Raw genomic sequence first — 20219 nt, forward strand, 5'->3', positions numbered from 1 at the left:
TCACGGGGACAAGATGCAATGCATTTTATAAACTGAATATTCTATTCCCCTAACCAATCCCAGTCCCTAACCCCAACCATCACAAAAAACTGTTGGCAGTCTTCAATCTATAAAAAAGTACAATTTAGTATGTTTTTAAGTCCGTTTATAGCATTATACACTTTTCATATTCCTGTAAACCACTACTTTATGGCTGTGTGTGTGTGCAGATTTAAAATAACACCAAACCACAACCATCATTTCTGCTGAATGTTAACGTTCTGATGTCCTGTGTGTCATTCTGATCTTAAGCAGAAATGACGACAATCGAGCAGCATCTGTGTATGTGTGGTCCCACTTACTAGTACTAGTAGTACCTATTAATTGTAAGTTTTTTGTATAGAAAGTGCTCTATATAAACAATTGAAGTCTATGGAATGGCCTAATTTAGATAGATAAGTAAATGTGTGTGCGTGTCCATGTGTGTGCTTGAGTCACAAGAAATAGTTCAGTAGGAAATGATTGTTTCCTGTACAGTTCTCATATCAAGAGTTATATGAAGATTTGTGTGAATATTTTTACACGCTTATAAATAAAAAACTGTGTGAGGAAGTCACAGATGCAGACAGTATGTTTGCTGTACTAACGAATAAAGAATGGTTTGGTTTACAGAGGTGTTCGTGTGATTGGTTTTGATCTGATCTGTAGTCTGTATATGTAGATTTCAAATCACTTTCATGTGAGGTTTCATCTCAGCTGCATTTAGAGATGGTGGGCATCATGGTTTCACACTGGTGTTTGATCTATATTAGGACATGAACATGATAAACCAGAAACATTTCATGTGAGTTGTCAAAGAGCGTGCCATAAGACATATTAAACTAAAGTATTAACGTAAATAATGTTCAAATTTTTATTTTAAAAAGTTATTCTGTGTTTGTAAGGTCTGACGCTAATAGCACACAGGAAGTGTAAGGAAAGGAGGGGCATCACCACACACCAGAATAACGCTGTCAATCATTCACACACAACTCGACCTCATTCTGCTGCGCTCAACAAAGCCAGGTAAGCTTTGATATTTATGTCTTATATATGTAATTTTGACTGAATATGTGTATAAATATTGTACACAAATATTAATTTAAAAATGTTTTTCAGGTTTAAACACACATTTTTATATTTTTCATGTTTTTATACACTTTTATATTTATATATGTCACAAACCGTTATTGAATTTGGGCCTCATAGTTTTGTTATTAGAATCATTTATACATTTTTAGCCTAAAACTAGTTTTATAATTCATAACTATTTCAGTAACCAGTGTGTTATTTTATCAATATGTGGATCGAACTCACGAATACAACGCTACAGGAACATTAACTTTAATTGCAAATGATATGATCTTAACACAAGACTATATTAAACTGTGTGTGATTGTGAAGTGACTTCAATACTCTTCATTACGCTAAGATTTGAGTGGGACACAAACTAATGTTGTTTTGTGTAACACAGGTTTTTATGTATTTACGCGGGGTCGAGCAATATGTGCTTTTGGTCTTGATATAAGAGTTGTGTATGTACGTCATCAAATCCAACTTTTTATAGTTTGAATCACTGTCCTGTTGCCAAAAACACAGCAGCAACTTGAAACATGTCAACAACTCATCTAAATCTAACACAGTTTTACAACTAAGCTTCAGGTATACAATGATAATGAAATAAAAACAATGTCTGTGTCTCAATCAGCTCCCTTGTTCAGTAGGCTAGTTGGGGCACTGATCAGGGAGTCTGCCATTTTAAGGGCTGTGTCAATCGCAAAATCCTTTATGTGTACTGGAACATTCGTTTCCTAAACATTCCCACAATGCAATGCAAAAACCAATGAGCATTGATGGTCCCTGTATGTTCACAAAAATAGTCCCCTTAGTAACTTTTAATGGCAGGGGACGATTTTCGGGCAGTGCGTAACATCACTACGCCTGCTGCAGCCATGTTACATCAGCAAAGTCCTTGATCATTACGGCAGAATGAGACTATAGTTCCTAGCCATATCTGCCGAGAAAATCGCAACTTTTGATGTTCAGTCGGTCTTAGTACACGATGTAACTACAGAAGAGACAAGTTTTAAATAGGAAAAATATCCAAACTCTTTGGCAATGCTAATGGTCTAATCAGATTCAATGGATTGCGCTAAGCTGTGCTAAAAGTGGTACCGCCAGACCCGGAGATCAGCCGAATGGATTCCAAAACTGTAAAAATCAAATGTTTAATCCTAGGGGAGCTGGAAAATGAGCATATTTTCAAAAAAAGTGGAGTGTCCCTTTAAGGGAAGTCTCAATCCGAAAAACAATGCTCCCTATGTTCGTTTGACCTTTTCTGAAGCTCTCCAACTGAAATGACAGGAACCAATTCAATTAGACATAAAAGGCGTTTTTGTAATGTACAAAATTTAGTTTTAAGAGTAGTTTAGGTGAGAATATACTTATATACTGCTGGCTTTGATGTATCTGTGTCTGATGGTCTAACATCAGAAAATTTTCTTTAAGTGACCGTAGCATCATACATCTAGATTACTGTTTATATTTTTTCCACTTTCAGTATACTGTACTACCGTCTTCCTATTTATTTTTACACCTTTAACTGATATAGTCAACTCTTAAAATAAATGTGTTAAAACAACACATGTTGTGTCACATTAAATGTAATGTCCTTAACTAGACACATCTCTGCGTTATTTTTGGAACAACACACTTTGTGTTGTTTAAACACATCTTGTGTTGTACCTTTTATTTGTTTAAACATAAAAGCAACATGAAATGACACATAATGTTTTAAAATGACACATAATGTGTTCAATAGGATAACACAAAGCAATGTGTAAAAAATTTACACATCCTTTCTTAGAGTAACATGACTGTCTAAGAAGATCAGATTCAGTTTCACACGTTTTATTTACTATGAACTATTCCACCTCAAAGCTGACTTGTTACTAAAAACCTTAAACATGCACGTTTATAAATCAGCATGTAGATCTGTGAAAAAATATTTTTATAGGCTACACAAAAGAGGAAACACAACACTCTAAGAAAAGATGTGTTAATTTTAACAATTTTGTGTTATCCCATTTAACACATTATGTGTTATTTTCAGTGTTGGGGTAATGCATTACAAGTAATGTGCATTACGTAATAATATTACTTTTCTGAAGTAACGAGTAAAGTAACGCATTACTTTACAAATGTACACATTAAAGGGATAGTTCGGCCAAAGATGATATTAAACCCATGATTTACTCACCCCCAAGCTGTCCGAGTTGCATATGTCCATCGTTTTTCAGACAAACACATTTTCGGATATTTTAGAAAATGTTTTAGATCTTTCAGTTGATTAAGTGTAATGTTACAGGGTCCACGGACGCGACTAAGATGGTGGCGCTATCGGAAGGTATTTCTTTTCGTTAATAAAGTTTTAAATATGGATATTTCTATAAATACACAGCGCAGATTACCCTCAGAAGACCTTTGTTTATCATCCTGGAGCCGTCTGGATTTAATTTGTGAAGGATGGACGCACTTTTTTTGGACTTGAAGGTCGTGGACTATGGGTGGACCCTGTAACATTACATTTAATCAACTGAAAGATCTAAAACATTTTCTAAAATATCCGAAAATGTGTTTGTCTGAAAAACGATGGACATATGCAACTCGGACAGCTTGGGGGTGAGTAAATCATGGGTTTAATATCATTTTTGGCCGAACTATCCCTTTAATACTTGAGTTAAATTTTTTAAAAAGTAATGCGAGTTACTTTTCAGTTTAATTAATTAAATTTAAAAATAAAATAATGTACTGAATTAAACTGAACATATTAATGTAGAATTACGTACTCTGTGCGCCTGAGCGGGAACAGTTTGAGTCAGAAACGGAGATGGCAGGCCAGATCTTGACATTTTTGCATCTTAAAAAAAACCTGCAAGGCCTGAAAGAGATCAAGCTTCATACAAGTAAGAAAAAGTAACGCAAAAGTAAATTAAAAGTAACGTAAGCATTACTTTCCATAAAAAGTAACTAAGTTACGCAATTACTTACTTTTTTGGGGGAGTAACTTAATATTGTAATGCATTACTTTTAAAAGTAACTTTCCCCAACACTGGTTATTTTAACACATTATGTGTCATTTTGTGTTGATTTTGAGTTCAAATAAATAGAATGGACAACACATGATGTATTTAAACAACACAAAAACAACACAGAGATGTGTCTAGATGTGTTATTTTAACACATTCATTTTAAGAGTGAACTAGAAACCAAGTTTACGTTTTAAAAGTTATTAAATGTTTTTATCAAAAGATTGAGTATAGAATAAGCAATAAATGAAACTTTCTAGCTTTTCATATGATATAACAAACATGATCATTTAATGCAGGTTTTTTCTTATTCATCCGTGTTTCTGTTACTCATAGTGATTTAAATAAAGTCATAAACATCAGTGTGTAAATCACCTTCATCATTCATGTTGTGGTAATGAATGAAGCTCAGATTTTGTGTGAGGCTATTTTTGTGAGCAGACAGATTCTGATGGACAATTAAAGGGTTAAAATCATTTAAGGGAAGACCAGAGTCATATCTGGAGACAAAAATATCAGATAGACTTTGGTGGGTGGATGTTTTTTTTTTGCAACAGTTTTTTTTGTGATGCCACCACGACATCACACTGTATAACCACCTCCTAAAGAATACTGTAAACTTTACTGTACATCACCACCTACATCATCATCATTAGATGTTGACATTTAGTTAAAATTGTTTTAAATATTTTGTGTAGCCTATTTCTTGCTGTTCTTAGGTCAGCTGTGAATGTTTGTTCACTCTTAGCTAAACCTGAAACAGGAAAGGTGACAGGAAACCAGCGAAAACTTTACACTAAAATTAGATCTGTGCATCTTCAAATGAAGCTTTGAGCACATCAGAGTCAGATGATGTTCTTTTTTCTCTTTCTCCCTCTCTCTCTCGACAACAGGTTGTGTGTCAGTAATGATGTAACTTCTTGAATAATGGTAAGAACAGACTCTTCTTTACAATCCTCACTGTTTTATTTTGATATCTGTGTGTGCATGTTGTGTTTTGTGTATCAGTCTTCATGGTCAGATGTGTTTAATTCTCAGGATAGGATTAACAGGCTGGACAGTGACAGACTCACACAAGGTTTGTAAATAAACATATAAACCAACCAATCACATGACAGAGGGCAGGTCAGTATCCACCAATCAAACTCAGAGTTTACAGGAACAGACCAATGAAGCACTTTTTACTATTTTAAAGTACTATTATAACAAAATTTAAAGCAACAATTATTCTGGTTTGTTTATAAAAAAAATCTATGTTTAGTAAATCAACAATGCTTGTATTCATAACTCTCACAGTGTTCTAATATACTGCTATTGGCAATAATAAGTAAAAAACATACTATTTTAAAGTTTTTATCAATGATAAGTTGGCATAACTGGCTAAAATATATGTTAATTTGACAAAAATGCTGCATTTTTACAGTGTACACTATGAAGTTGACATATTTAAACTATATTTTATAAGTTGTAGCAACTCATCTCTGGTCAAGATAAATAATAGAAATAAATCGAAACAAGTTGATGAAAAAATGAAGGCAGCAAAGATGTTTTTAAAGTGTGGGTTAGGGTTTAATACTCATATTGGGGTGGTTTCGGACAGGGATTAGCTTAAGCAAGGACTAGGCCTCAGTTTAATTAGGAAATACAACTAGTTTTAACAAACGTGCCTTACTAAAAACATTACTTGTGTGCATTTAAAGATATGGAAACCGCCTCTATGTTAAATTAACGTGTTAAATTAAAGTGATGGTGGTATTCAGGGCTGTACAGTTCAACATGCATGTGTTATAAAAATCAGTCTGTGTGAAAAATGAATTTACCACACTGTAAAAAAATATTTGCTGCCTTAAAGGGTACATTTCACAAGACATTTTTCAGGAGTCAAATAAATATTTGGTGTCCCCAGAGTATATATGTGAAGTTTTAGCTCAAAATTCCATATAGATAATTTATTGTAACATGTTAAAATTGCCACTTTGTATGTGTGAGCAAAAAAATGATCTCGTGGTTGGAGATTAAGGGGCGGTATTATCCCCTTTTGACATCACAAGGGGGGACAAATTTCAATGACCTATTTTTAAACATGCTTGGAGAGAATGTTTACCAAAACTAAGTTACTGGGTTGATCTTTTTCACATTTTCTAGATTGGAATAAGCACTGGGGACCTGATTATAGCACTTAAACATGGAAAAACATTTTCATGATATTTTCCCTTTTTTTTGTTGAATTTTTGTTATATGAACTTATACAATTAAGTTTTATTTAAACTATATTTTGTAAGTTGTAATAAAAATAAGAAGTTAAAATGACTTCCGAGTTGATAAAACAAAAATATTTAAAGCAGCAACTCATTTTTTACAGTGTCACTGGAGCGACAAAGTTTGTCATGTAAAATCCACATTGTTTTCGTACTATTTGTTTGTCCATGTATAGACAGGAAAAATAGCATTGTGCTTTATCTAAACGATAAAATCAGACTTCAAATTCAGTATTAATAATGTAATAGTTTATCCCTCACACATATACCATGTAAACTTTTAACATGCTTTGTGTGTATGTATTTGTATTTGTTGTATGAGTAGAAATAATTAAACAATTTAAAGCTTCATCGTGGCCATGATAACCGTGCTGTAAAAATTAGGTACTGTGACAGCTTTGTTGTGAAATATTGCCATGTATAAAGAAAATCAAATGAGCTGGCTAAAACAAACAACACATTTGCACTTTTACTTATCTTTAGATTTAGGTACCTTAGTCATTATTACAGTATTCTGGCTCCATACACATACTGTACATTTTGAATTTATCTCCAACGTCTCCATGTAATGTCAATCACATAATACATATATCTTTGTGTTTGTGTGTAGCAGACAGAAATCCTGACGAACAAGCTTCTAAAAATCTTATCAAGAAAAGAGTAAGTACTACAGAGTTGTGTCGTGGGCATTTGTATCTCAGGCTGTGTTGTGTAATTGTTATCTCAGGTTGTGTAACTTTTATTTGCAGAATATTGTACACACCCCTCCTCGTCCCCCACGGACTGTCCAGCCAGGTAAGCACAATAACACAGGATATTCAACAAAACACACAGCATAAGACCACACACCCCACAATTTCCCTGCTGTTGTCTGATGTCTTGTTTATTATTAAAGTGCTTACCAATAAAACAAGATAACCAAAACATAAAACACCAAATCAAAAAGATTAAAACACAAAACGGCAGAATATTCAACTAGTTTAACATCCTCAACCAAATGCCTGGGCAAGTAAAAGATTGAAATTAAGCCAGTAAAGGCATGGTCCAACAGATCATCAAAAGTAATGTTTGTAATCAGCTCAATGGCCATGTTGTAAAATAAAACTGAAACATATCGGAAATATATTTGGGTGCTAGACCATACAAGGCCTTAAAAACAGCCAAAAACTGAAAATGGTTTATTTCTGTTGTAATATTTCTTAAATGAAAGAATCCAGCCTTCACCACAAAATTCACCTTATTTAATTTAAACACTGAATCAAAGATCACTCCTTGGTTTCTTGCATGCTTATGGACATTGGAGGCAAGAGGAACTGGACAGTTGAACAAATGCAAAGATGACCTAATAAAGCCAAATGTTAGGCATTCTGTTTTAGTCTCAGTCATTATTGAATTCATAATCATTGTCTGCTTTCAACAGTTGTGAACTATATAACAATGACATGCAACATTATTTAAGGACAAGCAGAAGCATATACAAGGAAAACAAAATGGGCCCCAAAACTAACCCCTGGGGAACCCCGTAGACACTAACTATAGAATCAACTGCATAATAATTTCCTACAGAACGTCTGTCCTTAAAATAAAAACCAAACCATTTAAGAGCATTTCCGCGAAAGCCTATACCACTGACATTATCGATTTAAAAGGATACCATGATCAATTGTGTTAAATGCTGCCAAGAGATCAAGGAGAATTAAAATAGCAGCCTTTCATGAGTCAGCAGCAATAAATTATTAACAGCTTTTAAGAGGGCATTGTTTTTGAAACTAAAACCTGAGTGACATTTATTAAAAACTAAATTTAATGAATAAATATATCAGCCTTTTCCAGTATTTTAGATAAAAAAGGCAGCATTGAAATCGATGCAACATGAAATTTGGATCATTTGGTATATCACTATTTATAATACATACAATTGTTGGGCCTACAACAACCAGAACTTGAAGATGACAACAAGAGGAAATAACCTCTGATGCACATTTTGTAGGTCTTAAATGCTGAACTATCCCCCGGTTTCACATACAAGGCTTAAGGTTAGTCCTAAGACTAAGACACATGTTTGAGTTGTCTCAATAGAAATTAACTTGCACTGACAGATCTTAAAATAAACGTGTCATTGATTTGTTTCAAGATAATATCCTTTTCTAATGCATTATAAAATATGCTTAACCTATTAATACTCAATTATGTGTAACTGGAACCTGTTGTACACAAACATGGACAATAACACTACTTCATGTTCAGAGAAAAATATTTGGTTATTATATTTATTGGTTCTTCCCAACCCCAAAAAGCTGGAAGAAATAAAAAATGCAAGCCAAACCAAAGCTCGAGCCTTAGGGGATTAAACATAAGTCCTGGCTTTAGCTAAGCCTTGTCTGTGAAACTAGTCATATATTTATTAAATTAAGAGTGCTTTTTTAATTTGCTGTCTTACAGTAAGTAAAGCCCCAGCTATCAACAGAGACATCAAACCTGGAAGAAGATTACCCAAGAGCTCATCAGGTAGAGCTATCTGTGTTTCTGTCTGAATGTCAGTCTGTCTGCATCTGTGTGTCTGTCTTTGAACTCTCACTACAGTGTAGTACAGTGTACTACTTCAGTGTAGTAGGCTTAGTGTTTACTGGATAGACAGATCATGTGAAACTTCACTAAACAGTGATGAGCTGGAGAAAGGAATGTGCTGTTTAGTTAAATCTCAGCAATTCTTCACTGCACGTCTGTCTCTCTGCAGATGGAAGGTTACCGTGTCTGGGATCAGCCGACAAGGTAAAATGAAATCTAAGCCACCTTAACCATTTAGCAGTCAATGCTTTAATATGAGAGACAACTCACTGAATATTATTCAATGTCTTTCATTGCAGGATTCTACGGTCACACAAAGGTAAAAACACTCTACTACCAATCCCAACACTGAAGATATCATACTGCAAGTTGTTTATGAGTTTTGTCATGCTCTGCTTTCAGGCCGGTTAGATCTTTACCTAGAGACCTGATGAGTTTACCACCTCTACCAACACAGACCATCACTGACTATCTAGAACAGATTGATGCATCTCCTCCATCCAGACCAGTACCACTTTCACCAAATACCAGAGGCCAAAACAGCCGATGGACAGAGTGAGATCATGTGACCTATCTGTTGGTGTGTTTGACGTCATGCAGTGCTGTGCGGACCGATTGGCAGCATGGTGATATTAAGTACTGTGAGATCGTTTTAATTTTACATTCATGCATTTGGCAGACGCTTTTATCCAATGCCACTTACAGCGCATTACAAGGTAAACAGTTTTATCTGAATGTGTGTTCTCGCTATACTTTGAAGTAATCCATCTGTCAGTTCTTGCAGCACCGCATAAGGTTGAACACACCTTGTTACCACAGTGTGTCATGGGATCTGTCTGTTAACGCTGCGTGTCATTTGATCTGTCTGTTACCGCAGCGTGTCATGTGATCCGTCTGTTACTGCAGCGTGTCATGTGATCTGTCTGTTACTGCAGCGTGTCATGCGATCTGTCTGTTACTGCAGCGTGTCATGTGATCCGTCTGTTACCACAGTGTGTCATGGGATCTGTCTGTTAACGCTGCGTGTCATGTGATCTGTCTGTTACCGCAGCGTGTCATTGGATCCGTCTGTTACAGCAGCGTGTCATGTGATCCGTCTGTTACCGCAGTGCATCATGTGATCCGTCTGTTACTGCAGAGTGTCGTGATCTGTCTGTTACTGCAGCGTGTCATGCGATCTGTCTGTTACTGCAGCGTGTCATGCGATCTGTCTGTTACTGCAGCGTGTCATGTGATCTGTCTGTTACTGCAGCGTGTCATGCGATCTGTCTGTTACTGCAGCGTGTCATGCGATCCGTCTGTTACTGCAGCGTGTCATGCGATCCGTCTGTTACCGCAGCGTGTCATGCGATCTGTCTGTTACTGCAGCACATCATGTGATCTGTCTGTTATCGCAGCCTGTCATGTGATCCGTCTGTTACCGCAGCCTGTCATGTGATCCGTCTGTTACCGCAGCGCGTCATGTGATCTGTCTGTTACTGCAGCGTGTCATGTGATCCGTCTGTCAGTGCAGCGTGTCATGTGATCTGTCTGTTACCGCAGCGTGTCATGTGATCCGTCTGTCAGTGCAGCGTGTCATGTGATCTGTCTGTGACCACAGCGTGTCATGCGATCTGTCTGTTACTGCAGCGTGTCATGTGATCTGTCTGTCAGTGCAGCGTGTCATGTGATCTTTCTGTTACCGCAGCTTATTACACGGCTCTCTGGAATGCTTGATTCTGATTGGTCAGTTGAGACATTTGCAGGTTCGTTCTTTTCAAATAATAACCGCTCCAAAGTAATAACGCATAGCTGGTACTACTTGTATGTTTAAAATTCCTCCGCCCCAACAAAGATTACCGTTTGGCGCCATCTTGTGACAAACATTGGACAACCACAATTAACAATCGAAAAACAGTGGATAGATTTGAACTATTCAAATGGCTCCCCAATTAAGACGAAAAAACGAAAGTTGAACTACGAAGAACAAACAATGACAAGAGAGAGCTTACTGAGACTGAACTTGACAAAATAGAGCATGACAGCTACGAAGCCAACACACAAAAAAATACAGAATGGCAATGGGCAATTCCTTAAATGGCAAGTAGCAGTGTAATAAGTGGGATAATGTACAGGAAGCCTCTAGTTATCGCGAAATAAGCCCCTTCAGTGTGATACAAGACCCTCCGCTTTGCGTCGGGTCCTGATCACACTGTCGGGGCTTATTTCGCGATAACTACCGGCTGCCTATACATTATCCCTTACGTGTCATGTGATCCGTCTGTCAGTGCAGCATGTCATATGATATGTTACTGCAGCATGTCGTAAGCTCTCTCTTAAAGAAACATTCTATTTATTTTTCAGATCAAGTCTAAGTGAAGTGAAAAATGTAAGTTGTACATAATTTTTCCTTTTTCTCTTGTGTGTTACAAGTTTATACATGTTCAGTATAAGAAATACAATTTTATGGTACTATTATCAAAAGAAACTATTTCATATTTAATTGCAAATAAGTTCCAGTTATCATTAAATATGTAAACATTGATCTTAAGAAGCTAGTAAGAATAACATTCAGAATAAGGAATGTAAACATCTCTCCAGTTAAAGAGATAGTTCAGCCAAATATTAAAACCTTATCGTTATTTACTCACCCTTATGTTGCAAATACTGTGTTTTCATTTTGGGGTGAATTATCCCTAAGGCAGAGGGATTTTTCACCAAATGGAATTGATTCCTCCGAAGTAAAATGATAACAAGAAATCATGTGTAGTAAATCATGCTTATTTTCACCTAAAGGTTAAAAACAGACAGCGGACATCTGAAGGTAAGTCAGGCTGTATTTATAGTTTTTCATATGAAAAATGCTGTCATTTGAGAATAATCTGATGGATTGTGAAATTATCACATGGATGTCGTGTGTAATTTAGGTGAAGTATCTCAGAGGTTTTCTCTGGATCTGGAGTCTCAGGATCTCAGCAGGTTTGGATGCTTCATTGTATTTTCATTATTATGTCGACTGCTAACTGTGTCATTACAGGAATTAATTGTCGTCTTTTGGTGTATGCTTTAATCCGCAGTGATTGTGTGACAGAGAACGACTCCGGTATTGCTGATGACCTCTAATAAAACATCTACTGAATCAATTGAATACATTGAGTTAGGCCAGTGAATCTGAATCTTGTATGTGTGTTAACAGTTCAGATTTATAATCTCTCATGATTACAGATTTAAGGAGACTGCAGAACCATGAGTGGCCACAAACGAAAGAAGATTCAAGCCACAGCGGTTTCAGCAGCCACACCAAACCTGTCCAGGTACACACACTAAAGACATGCAGTTCATTTGAACAATAAGGGACAGGGATTAAACTAGTCCTAGACTAAAGTAATTTTAAGAGCTAGTCATACACAAAACAACTTGCACTGACATCTTAAAATACATAAGTGTAGTAAGGCATGTTTGTTCAAACTAGTTATACTTTTTAATCAAACTAAGGTCTAATCCTGGTTTAAGCTAATCTCTGTTTAGGAAACCACCCCTAAAATTTGCATACAAGGAGATTGTTTTAATAGTAGTAGTGCTTTCATGTTTGTCTGTCGTTCAGGGTTTGGAGGAGCAGAACTGGTATGTTGGTGCGTTCAGCCGTGTGGATTCTGAACACGCTCTTCACCTGGTCAACCAGGTAAACACAACATTTTGTTTTTATAAATATTTTTTTCCTCATCAAATTATGAGAATTTGATTTGTACATCGAACACATTCGTAAACAGGAAGGCGCTTTTCTGGTACGCGACTGCTCAAGGAACACTACCCATGAACCATTTGTCCTTGCTGTGTTTTACGACAAAAAGGTTTTCAACATTCAAATCCGATTTAGTGAGGAAACCAGCAAATACACTCTAGGAACGGGACTCAGAACCAGTGAGGTAAGTTTTTATAATATGATGATTATATGTGACTTGAGTGAGCATGGTAAAGCTATTTCTGTCCTTTCTTCTGTTTTACAGAGGTTTGATTCCGTGACTGACATCATCAAATTCCATTCTATTTTTCCCATCGTTCTCATTGATGGACGGAAAACTTTGGCAGCAACTAATCCAAGGAGACAATGTGTCCTCATGTACCCAATCACAAAGAAGGACATGACAGAGCTGCTACGTTAAACGTCACTGAAACGTCTCATTCAAGAGAGCCGAGCAAATGTAAATAAATTAAAAGTAACTTTTTAATAATGTTTCACAGACATCTGGTATAAATGTAAAGAAATAAATCAATGAATAAAAGTAAACTCAAAATCACCTGGTTTTATCTGTTCATTTATATTTCTTATCATTTTGGGCCTTTTTTAATAGTACAATAATAATTCATCTGAAACATTGGAAAACTATATTACTTGTGGTTTAACAAAAATGATTCAATGTTTATCAAAATCAAACACATTTAGTTTCTTACTTGATAGAGTTTTTATAATTTGATAATTTGAGGTAGATGTCACTAGCTGCGTTTTCATTACAAATATGTGCAAAACTTGAGCGTTATTTTCTAAAAGACTATTGCAAAATAATGGCGTTTCCAATAACTGATGATATGCGACTGAAACACAGTTTTTCCTGTCACATTAAGTCACTCCAAACATCATGTCGACAAATGTGGGTAGGTTTACTAATATCACATCAACCACATGAGACATTTTTAACTGAATAGACAAACATTAATGTGAAGGAAAGCCCCTTAGGAGAAGCAACGTATAGGTGTCTTGTAGGTAATAGTACATAATTTTAAATCAAAAGAGATGTAGGAGTGTTATCCAAATATTATTGGCAAGAAAAATGACCACCTCATAACGGGCATAATTTTTTTTTGCTGAAATATGCGAGTTTTTGGGAAATTGACACGTTTCCATTGCACATTTTTAATTTTAAAAATATTAAAATTAAATAAATGTTTTCTTTTAATTTAAAAGGTAATGGAAACGCAGCTACGGTTCTAAACAGATCGAACAACCTTAACAGATCATTTTGTGTAGCATACATACATACTGATATACATTGTGTACATTCTGCTGTAGATGGTAAAACAGTGATTTAATATACACAGCTCAGGAAAAACAACATCAGATAACATTTAACATTCACAAGACACAAAAGCTTTAACAAGCAATGTGCAGAAATATATTTATGGACTCTGAACGTCAATCTGTCAGCACATATTCAGATTCAAGAGTACATGAACAAATTAGTGGTATGAAAAGACGCTGTACAATTATGATAAATGGATACATATAATCTTATAAATAGACAACTGCATTGGCACGATGTTTAAAATCTCTTCATTACTGGTCTATAGTTCTGCACAGAGTGTGAATATATATTGGCACAGATTTCATGACAATCTATAAGGTTGTAAAACACAGTCAATAATATAATGCAAAAACTGGAAATGATGCTACACATTGTCTGCAAATCGGAATTAGCCTAAAGACCAAAAACACTTGAATTCTAAATGAATGAATTTTGATTTGCTCCGATTTTTTGTAAGATAATATATTAAAACGTTTTTTTTTTTATTGTCATCAGGGAAAGAAAATAAGATACTTCAGTGACACAAGTTAAACATCTCAAACATAGAAAAGAGGTTTTAAAGGGTACCTCGACTATGAATTGTGATGTCAACAAAATGGTGGCTTCCGAATGAAAAGTTTATGACACTGAAATTTGTCCTGTTTTTAACTTCACTTTCATATAGCCAATGTTAATCTATTAAGCCATACATGTACCCTTTAAAACGGCTCTTTTATTAAACACAAATATGTACAAGTAAGAAACAGCAGTCGACAATACTAGAGCAGTTTTTCAGAGACTCCTCTGAGAACCAATTCTATTACCTGGTACTTTTGTCCGTGTACCTTTTTGAGTTTCATCTTAAATGAAGGCTGTTTGCTAACTGAAACCTCCGTCTGTTCCTGCATGCGATGGACCGGATGTATGAACTTATAGTTTTTCAGGGTTTGGACACCGACGCTGACCATGTGAACTAAAGGATTTGGATGATTTAGAACCACAACAGGTTGGTTAGGACCAGGAAACTTGACAAGCTGGTCCTCATTCAGAGGTGTTAACCTCAGTTCATGACCTTTAGGCAAAACATTTTGAAAGTCCATCACAACCGGTGGTGGTTTGCGTTTTTTCATTTTATCCTTCTTGTGTTTTTTACGAGGAGGTGCATGGTGGTTTTGGTCTTGACTATCATGGAAGTCTCTCTTTAAAATCAGCTTGATAGCTCCTTCATGGCCTCCGGACACGTTCTGGTTGCTTAACGTGCAGTAGAGAACAGGCCGTGCCGTCAAACTCTCCTCCCGTGTTGGTGCCTTTGGCACCTTCTTGGTGGATTCTAGGAGTGAACTCGGAATCCTTTGCAAAGTTACTTTGGGATACATGAGGGAGCCACGGCAAATACGTTTATCGGGGTCGCTTCCAGAGGGCGATGGAGAATCTCCCTTGTCTTTGTCTGAAATGTCGTCTATGTTGGATGTCATAGCCACTTTCAAAGGACTTTTTGTATTTTCTGTCAAATCACTTGTGTTAAGATTAGAAGATTTCTTAAGCGTGTTGGGTTTTCTTCCAGGCACAGTTTTCTCTTGACCACCACAAGCCTCAGTTGTTGCGGTGTCTTCAAGAATTTCAACCTTTGGCTCCAAATCGTCAACTTTGTGTTTCTCTTCGGTTTCTGCCTCCTTTTTAATCCTAAGACTACAGACCACTGACTTTTCTGTGCTGGGCATGTTTTCTTTTAACTTTTTTGTCACTGCCATCTTACAATCAGCACCTGAAACTATTTTCAACTGTCCCTGTAGTTTGATTAGTTGCAGATTTGTTTTCAAGGTGCTGTCATGAAATTCTGCCTCGAATTGAGAGACACTTCGAGTTGATGTAGGTGTGGGACAGAGAGAGAAAACTGATGAGATTACAGGAAGACCTTCAGAACTCAATTCTGTACCCTCACCAGCTGCCACTGGGGGTTTGAAAGGTGGGCCGTTGCTTTTCGGCTTCTGCTTGTTCATGGTTTGAACTGAAGAACACTTTGGTTTGTGTACTGGATGAAGATTTTTTTTGATAGTTTGAAAGTCAGTGCATGCTAAAGGTGGCTGCGTTTTTTCCTTAGGACAAGACTTAGATGGACCAGCTGTAGACTCAGGGGCAACTTGACATTTGAATGACAGTTTGTTTGCAGTGGCGACTGGTGAAGGACTCTCCACAGTGTCCTCCGGGTCTTGTGGAATTCCATTAGATGGTATTAGCCGCAGCTCCAGTTCCCGAGTTCCATTGACATTTTTCACCTCAACCAACTCAACCAAACAGCCAGCAGGAATATTTATCTCCTCTGGACAAGACACAGTCAAAGGCTTGTTGTGCTGAATGGGCTGATTTAAAGGTGCTAACAGTTCCACTTGGACACTAGACAGTGAACTTGCATTCTCCGTTGAGGACCCTATGAAAATTCTAGGATTTGTCTTTGGCTGGTGGCTCTTTTCTGTAGTTTGTTCTTTCTGCGTGGAAACCAGCAGATGTCTTTCAGAATGTGTGATTGGACTGTTAGAAAGCACCGCAGTCATTTTCTGTGGTGTCAAATTGTTTATTGCGGGCAAGGACTGACCAACCATCGGATTGGTTTGGATGCTCTGAACTGCAACATTTTTCTGGGATAATGCCCCTGCTGTCATATTGAGAAGAGGCCTGAGTGGGCTGTTCATTTCAACAGGCAGTCTGACCTGGACTTTGGGAACGATTTTGGAATGGATTGGCTTTTCTGGAACACCACTCCTTTGGCTTCTCAAAGGTGGTTCTGTAAAACCAGCAGGGACTCCTTTAAATGCTGCTTTCTGAATGGGCTTTTCTGGTTTACTATTACCCACCTTACTTTGACAATTCCCGCTGACCAAAGAACCTGATAGATTTCCATTTTCTTGCCCTGATCTTAGAACCACTTGCACTTGATTGTTGCCTATTGAGTGACTTATATTGGGAGCACAGCTGGGAACAGCACCTCTAAACTTCATCTTAGCAACAGGAACGCTAGGTGTGGCGTTAGTGGCGCACTGTGTTGTCGTATAGCAAGTCAAGCGTGCATCTCTACTATTAGTTTTGGCAATAGCAGATGACGTACTGGTCCTAGGCTGAGTTCCACCAGGGTATCCGACCTGTGCGTTTCCTTTAGGTAGAGCAGCTGTGCTGGGATTCATACAATGCTCTGTCATTTCAGGCCAACCGGATGTTCTTTGAATGTCAGTGACAGATGGGAGTTCGCCGGTTGGGGTGGTTATATCAAAATTTGTTATGAAGTCTTTTTCCTTAAGCCCCTTGTGCAAACGATTAATATGCTTCACCATGTAATCTCTTCGCACGGCTCCATACGAGCAGAAGCTACATCTATATGGGTACGAGCCAGTATGTGAGACAACGTGTTTCTGAGACTCTGTTTTTGAAAAGGAAACATGGCTGCAGAGCGCACAGGAGAACGTCACCTCGTTATGATGAGCCACATGTCTACGGAACAGACCGATGTCTTTTGTTGAAAAACGGCATTTCCGACAGCAAAGACGATCGTGGTCTTTGCTGGGTACAGCTTCGTCTTTATTCAGAAATGACATGAAACTTTGCTGTGAGCGCATGGTCAGGGCATTAGGCAAATAATTTCAAAGTCCATGGTGTTCCTGTTGATTGTCCAACCTGCACAATGTAGGGAAAAAGAGTGTTACATTCGCAATGTAATTAAAATGTAATTAAAATTCAAAACTCAAATTTTATTATTTCTTTATGCCATACAAGCATCTATGGCTTCAGTCATTGGCGAGACCCTGTTAATCAATATGTAAAGTAATCTACAAACAAGTTGGGGAAAGGGCAATGTTCTCCAATTTATCAACTTGTTAGTGCTCAACAATTTACCTAGACTTGCATGTCTTTGGAGTGTGGGAGGAAACGGGAGTAAAGCTATGTTGACATACACTGGGAGAACATGCAAAAAACCTGCTAGCTTACCCAGTGCTTAAACCCGATTTATTTCGGCTTTTCATTGAACTTATATGATGGGGGTCCTGAAAACGAACATTTTAATTACGGATTTAAAGGTGCAAGTTTTTGAAAATGACACCCTGTCATTTACTACGCAACCACAAATCTGTGATAATGGTGACATCATGCACATATGTCAATTCAGTCTATAGGCATGCACAAGTATAACCAAAACAATGGCGGACTACTGGAACGTGTTTGTGCTGCATATAGGGCCTGTTTACAACTGGATCACAAGTGGACAAGAGAGACACATTCCCATTTACACCTGGTATTTTAATCCATCTCTTTTGTCCACTTTCGACCACTTCTGTCCTGATTACTTTGAGGGGAGTGGTCTGTAGACATGTCCCTCTGCTTTCATTTTGTATGAATGAAATAAGCTTGCGCAACTTCATGCTAGCAAAATGAAAAAAATGAAAGAAGCGGAGTGCAGCCGGTTCAGTTTTATCAATGAAAGCCTAATGGTACATTCACACAAGACGAAAGGTTTGTCTGAAGCGTGGCCAGCAGTCAATCACAGTGGCCGCAACACATGCTCCGGTCTCTCTGCCTAGGTTATTTGTAAAAGGCGATCTGATTGGCTGACGCAGGCGTTGCCACTTGAAAAGTTGATTTCTGCCGCGAGCAATGGCAGTGATGCAGCGCCGACGGATCCACAATTCATTTTGGCAAAGCATGATGTCACCAATTGAAAGTGAATGGGAACGTACCGTAAGTATCGCACTGAACTCTGTGGGTTTGCGCTACAAGTCATGTCCGATGTAAAAACACAGTGCACAGTAAATTATATTAGATCAATAGGTGGAGAGTAGGCGGTCTTTTGTGGCTGTTCGAACAAATTCGACCACATGCACATCTTCACCACAAAAGCAATCTGGGCGAATGCGTTTCTGACTACCTTTGAATGTGGTTGAAAGTGGATGAACTCAAAACGTACACCTCGTTTACACTTGTCTTTAGTGTCGTCCACCTGTGATCCGAATGCATATGTGCACACAGGTGTGTAGTGTTTCTTTACAAAGTAACATTGCCATCTACTGGTCTTGCATGGTACAGCGTTTGTAGTCGTCTTCATTTAGTCATTGTTTGTGTGTGTACAATTTTTCAAAGAAGCAAGTAAAGCTTTTTAGTTTTTTACTATATTGTTGTCGTGTAAACATAGCCATAGAGATTTGTTGTGGGCTTTTTTGACCTTAAAGCAATCAGCAAAAAGCACTTGAAAACATCGTAGCAATTGCATATCCACAATGCTCATCCAGGATCAAAACAATGTGGCAAACTTTTGTCAAATCGCCTATATAACAAATTCAAGCTTTGCTATTTGTTGTTACTCTATTTGTAAAATAAAATTGCATTAACCCTTTAAAAATAGTAGTAGTTGTAGTAGTAGTAATCTAAAGTACAGTAGTTTAATCTAGAATAAAACCTCAGATCTTATAAAAGGCAGAAATAAAAAAATCTAAACACAAGTGAGACAAACATCCACATTCACTAAGAGAGAACCACTAAAATTATGATTTGTTTTTAAATCTATGTAATCTTCAGTAGTCAATTCTACGTTTTTTTTTGCTCTGCATATCCAATGAAGACATGAATATCGCTAGAAAGCAAACTCAATTTTGTCTAATCTCTATAGTAATCGCGTATAATCAGTAGATAGGAAGCGGTTTTCTAATTTGGCCACTGGAGAGGAACAACATGAAAATACATTCCCTCAGGGGAATATCTAATGTGTGTTCACGCACTGTATGATACCGTGCGAGTGTGCTCGATATATCTAACCCGAGCACAAAGGCGCCATTATGACCCAAGCGATTAAAACAACAACGCGTTTAACACAAACCTTGAGTGAAAATCCACATCCTCTTCACAAAACGGCGACTGTGCATTTAAATCATCCACCGATCAATCCATTCACGAAATCTTGGTACGTAAAATGCTTTTTTCTGCTGCTGTGTCTGTGCAGTGGAGATGCGGGTGCACGCAGCGCATGACGGTAGAACCGCTCCTCTGATTGGCTGTTTGCTTCAGTAGAGCTCTACAGCTCAGGCGCGCTCCCGCATTTTGTAACGATCTTTGGCCGTTTCTCCATCGGAAGGCTGCAGCCTCCGGAGGTCGCATTTTTAGGATGAATACGTCATCAAGACTGTCTTATTTCAAAATATTAACAATTATAAAGTTAACAGTTATTTTAGTTAATCGTAAATTGTTGTATTATGCGTATGGTTTGCGAA

At 37.3% G+C, this 20219-nt stretch overlaps 2 protein-coding genes across 4 annotated transcripts; one reads left to right on the plus strand and one right to left on the minus strand.

Moving 5' to 3' along the window:
* Positions 1-663: 663 nt before the first annotated feature.
* On the plus strand, positions 664-13207 carry LOC135760371 (uncharacterized). 3 transcript variants are annotated; one of them, XM_065274336.2, is made up of 18 exons: positions 664-823; positions 924-1044; positions 5000-5036; positions 5145-5184; positions 6975-7024; positions 7114-7159; positions 8807-8872; positions 9102-9136; positions 9232-9251; positions 9335-9487; positions 11276-11300; positions 11708-11735; positions 11839-11890; positions 11989-12014; positions 12137-12225; positions 12516-12593; positions 12682-12837; positions 12919-13207. In XM_065274336.2, the coding sequence occupies exons 3-18, from the start codon at positions 5034-5036 to the stop codon at positions 13072-13074; spliced, it is 1023 nt and encodes a 340-aa protein (XP_065130408.2). In that variant the 5' UTR covers positions 664-823; positions 924-1044; positions 5000-5033; the 3' UTR covers positions 13075-13207. The 3 variants fall into 3 exon arrangements, with proteins under 3 accessions (XP_065130408.2, XP_065130417.2, XP_073668165.1); XM_065274345.2 differs by having other exon boundaries at positions 689-823; positions 6978-7024; XM_073812064.1 differs by lacking the exons at positions 664-823; positions 924-1044; positions 5000-5036 and having other exon boundaries at positions 5177-5184; positions 7092-7159.
* A 767-nt stretch (positions 13208-13974) lies between these two features.
* znf518b (zinc finger protein 518B) lies at positions 13975-20014 on the minus strand. Its single transcript, XM_065274324.2, has 2 exons — positions 19829-20014; positions 13975-17637 (listed from the first exon to the last, which is right to left on the minus strand). The coding sequence occupies exon 2, from the start codon at positions 17577-17579 to the stop codon at positions 14751-14753; it is 2829 nt and encodes a 942-aa protein (XP_065130396.2). The 5' UTR covers positions 17580-17637; positions 19829-20014; the 3' UTR covers positions 13975-14750.
* Positions 20015-20219: the final 205 nt, after the last annotated feature.

The sequence above is a fragment of the Paramisgurnus dabryanus genome, chromosome 16 (assembly GCF_030506205.2).
Source record: "Paramisgurnus dabryanus chromosome 16, PD_genome_1.1, whole genome shotgun sequence".
In the NCBI taxonomy this organism is placed as follows: Eukaryota; Metazoa; Chordata; class Actinopteri; order Cypriniformes; family Cobitidae; genus Paramisgurnus; species Paramisgurnus dabryanus.

Excerpts from the sequence above, each read along its gene's own strand:
- LOC135760371 (XM_065274336.2), top strand. Across the intron at positions 7,160-8,806 it reads CCCACGGACTGTCCAGCCAG|TAAGTAAAGCCCCAGCTATC; the intron begins GTAAGCACAATA and ends GCTGTCTTACAG. Across the intron at positions 9,137-9,231 it reads GTCTGGGATCAGCCGACAAG|GATTCTACGGTCACACAAAG; the intron begins GTAAAATGAAAT and ends CTTTCATTGCAG.
- znf518b (XM_065274324.2), bottom strand. The coding sequence starts at position 17,579 with ATGCGCTCACAGCAAAGTTTCATGTCATTTCTGAATAAAGACGAAGCT.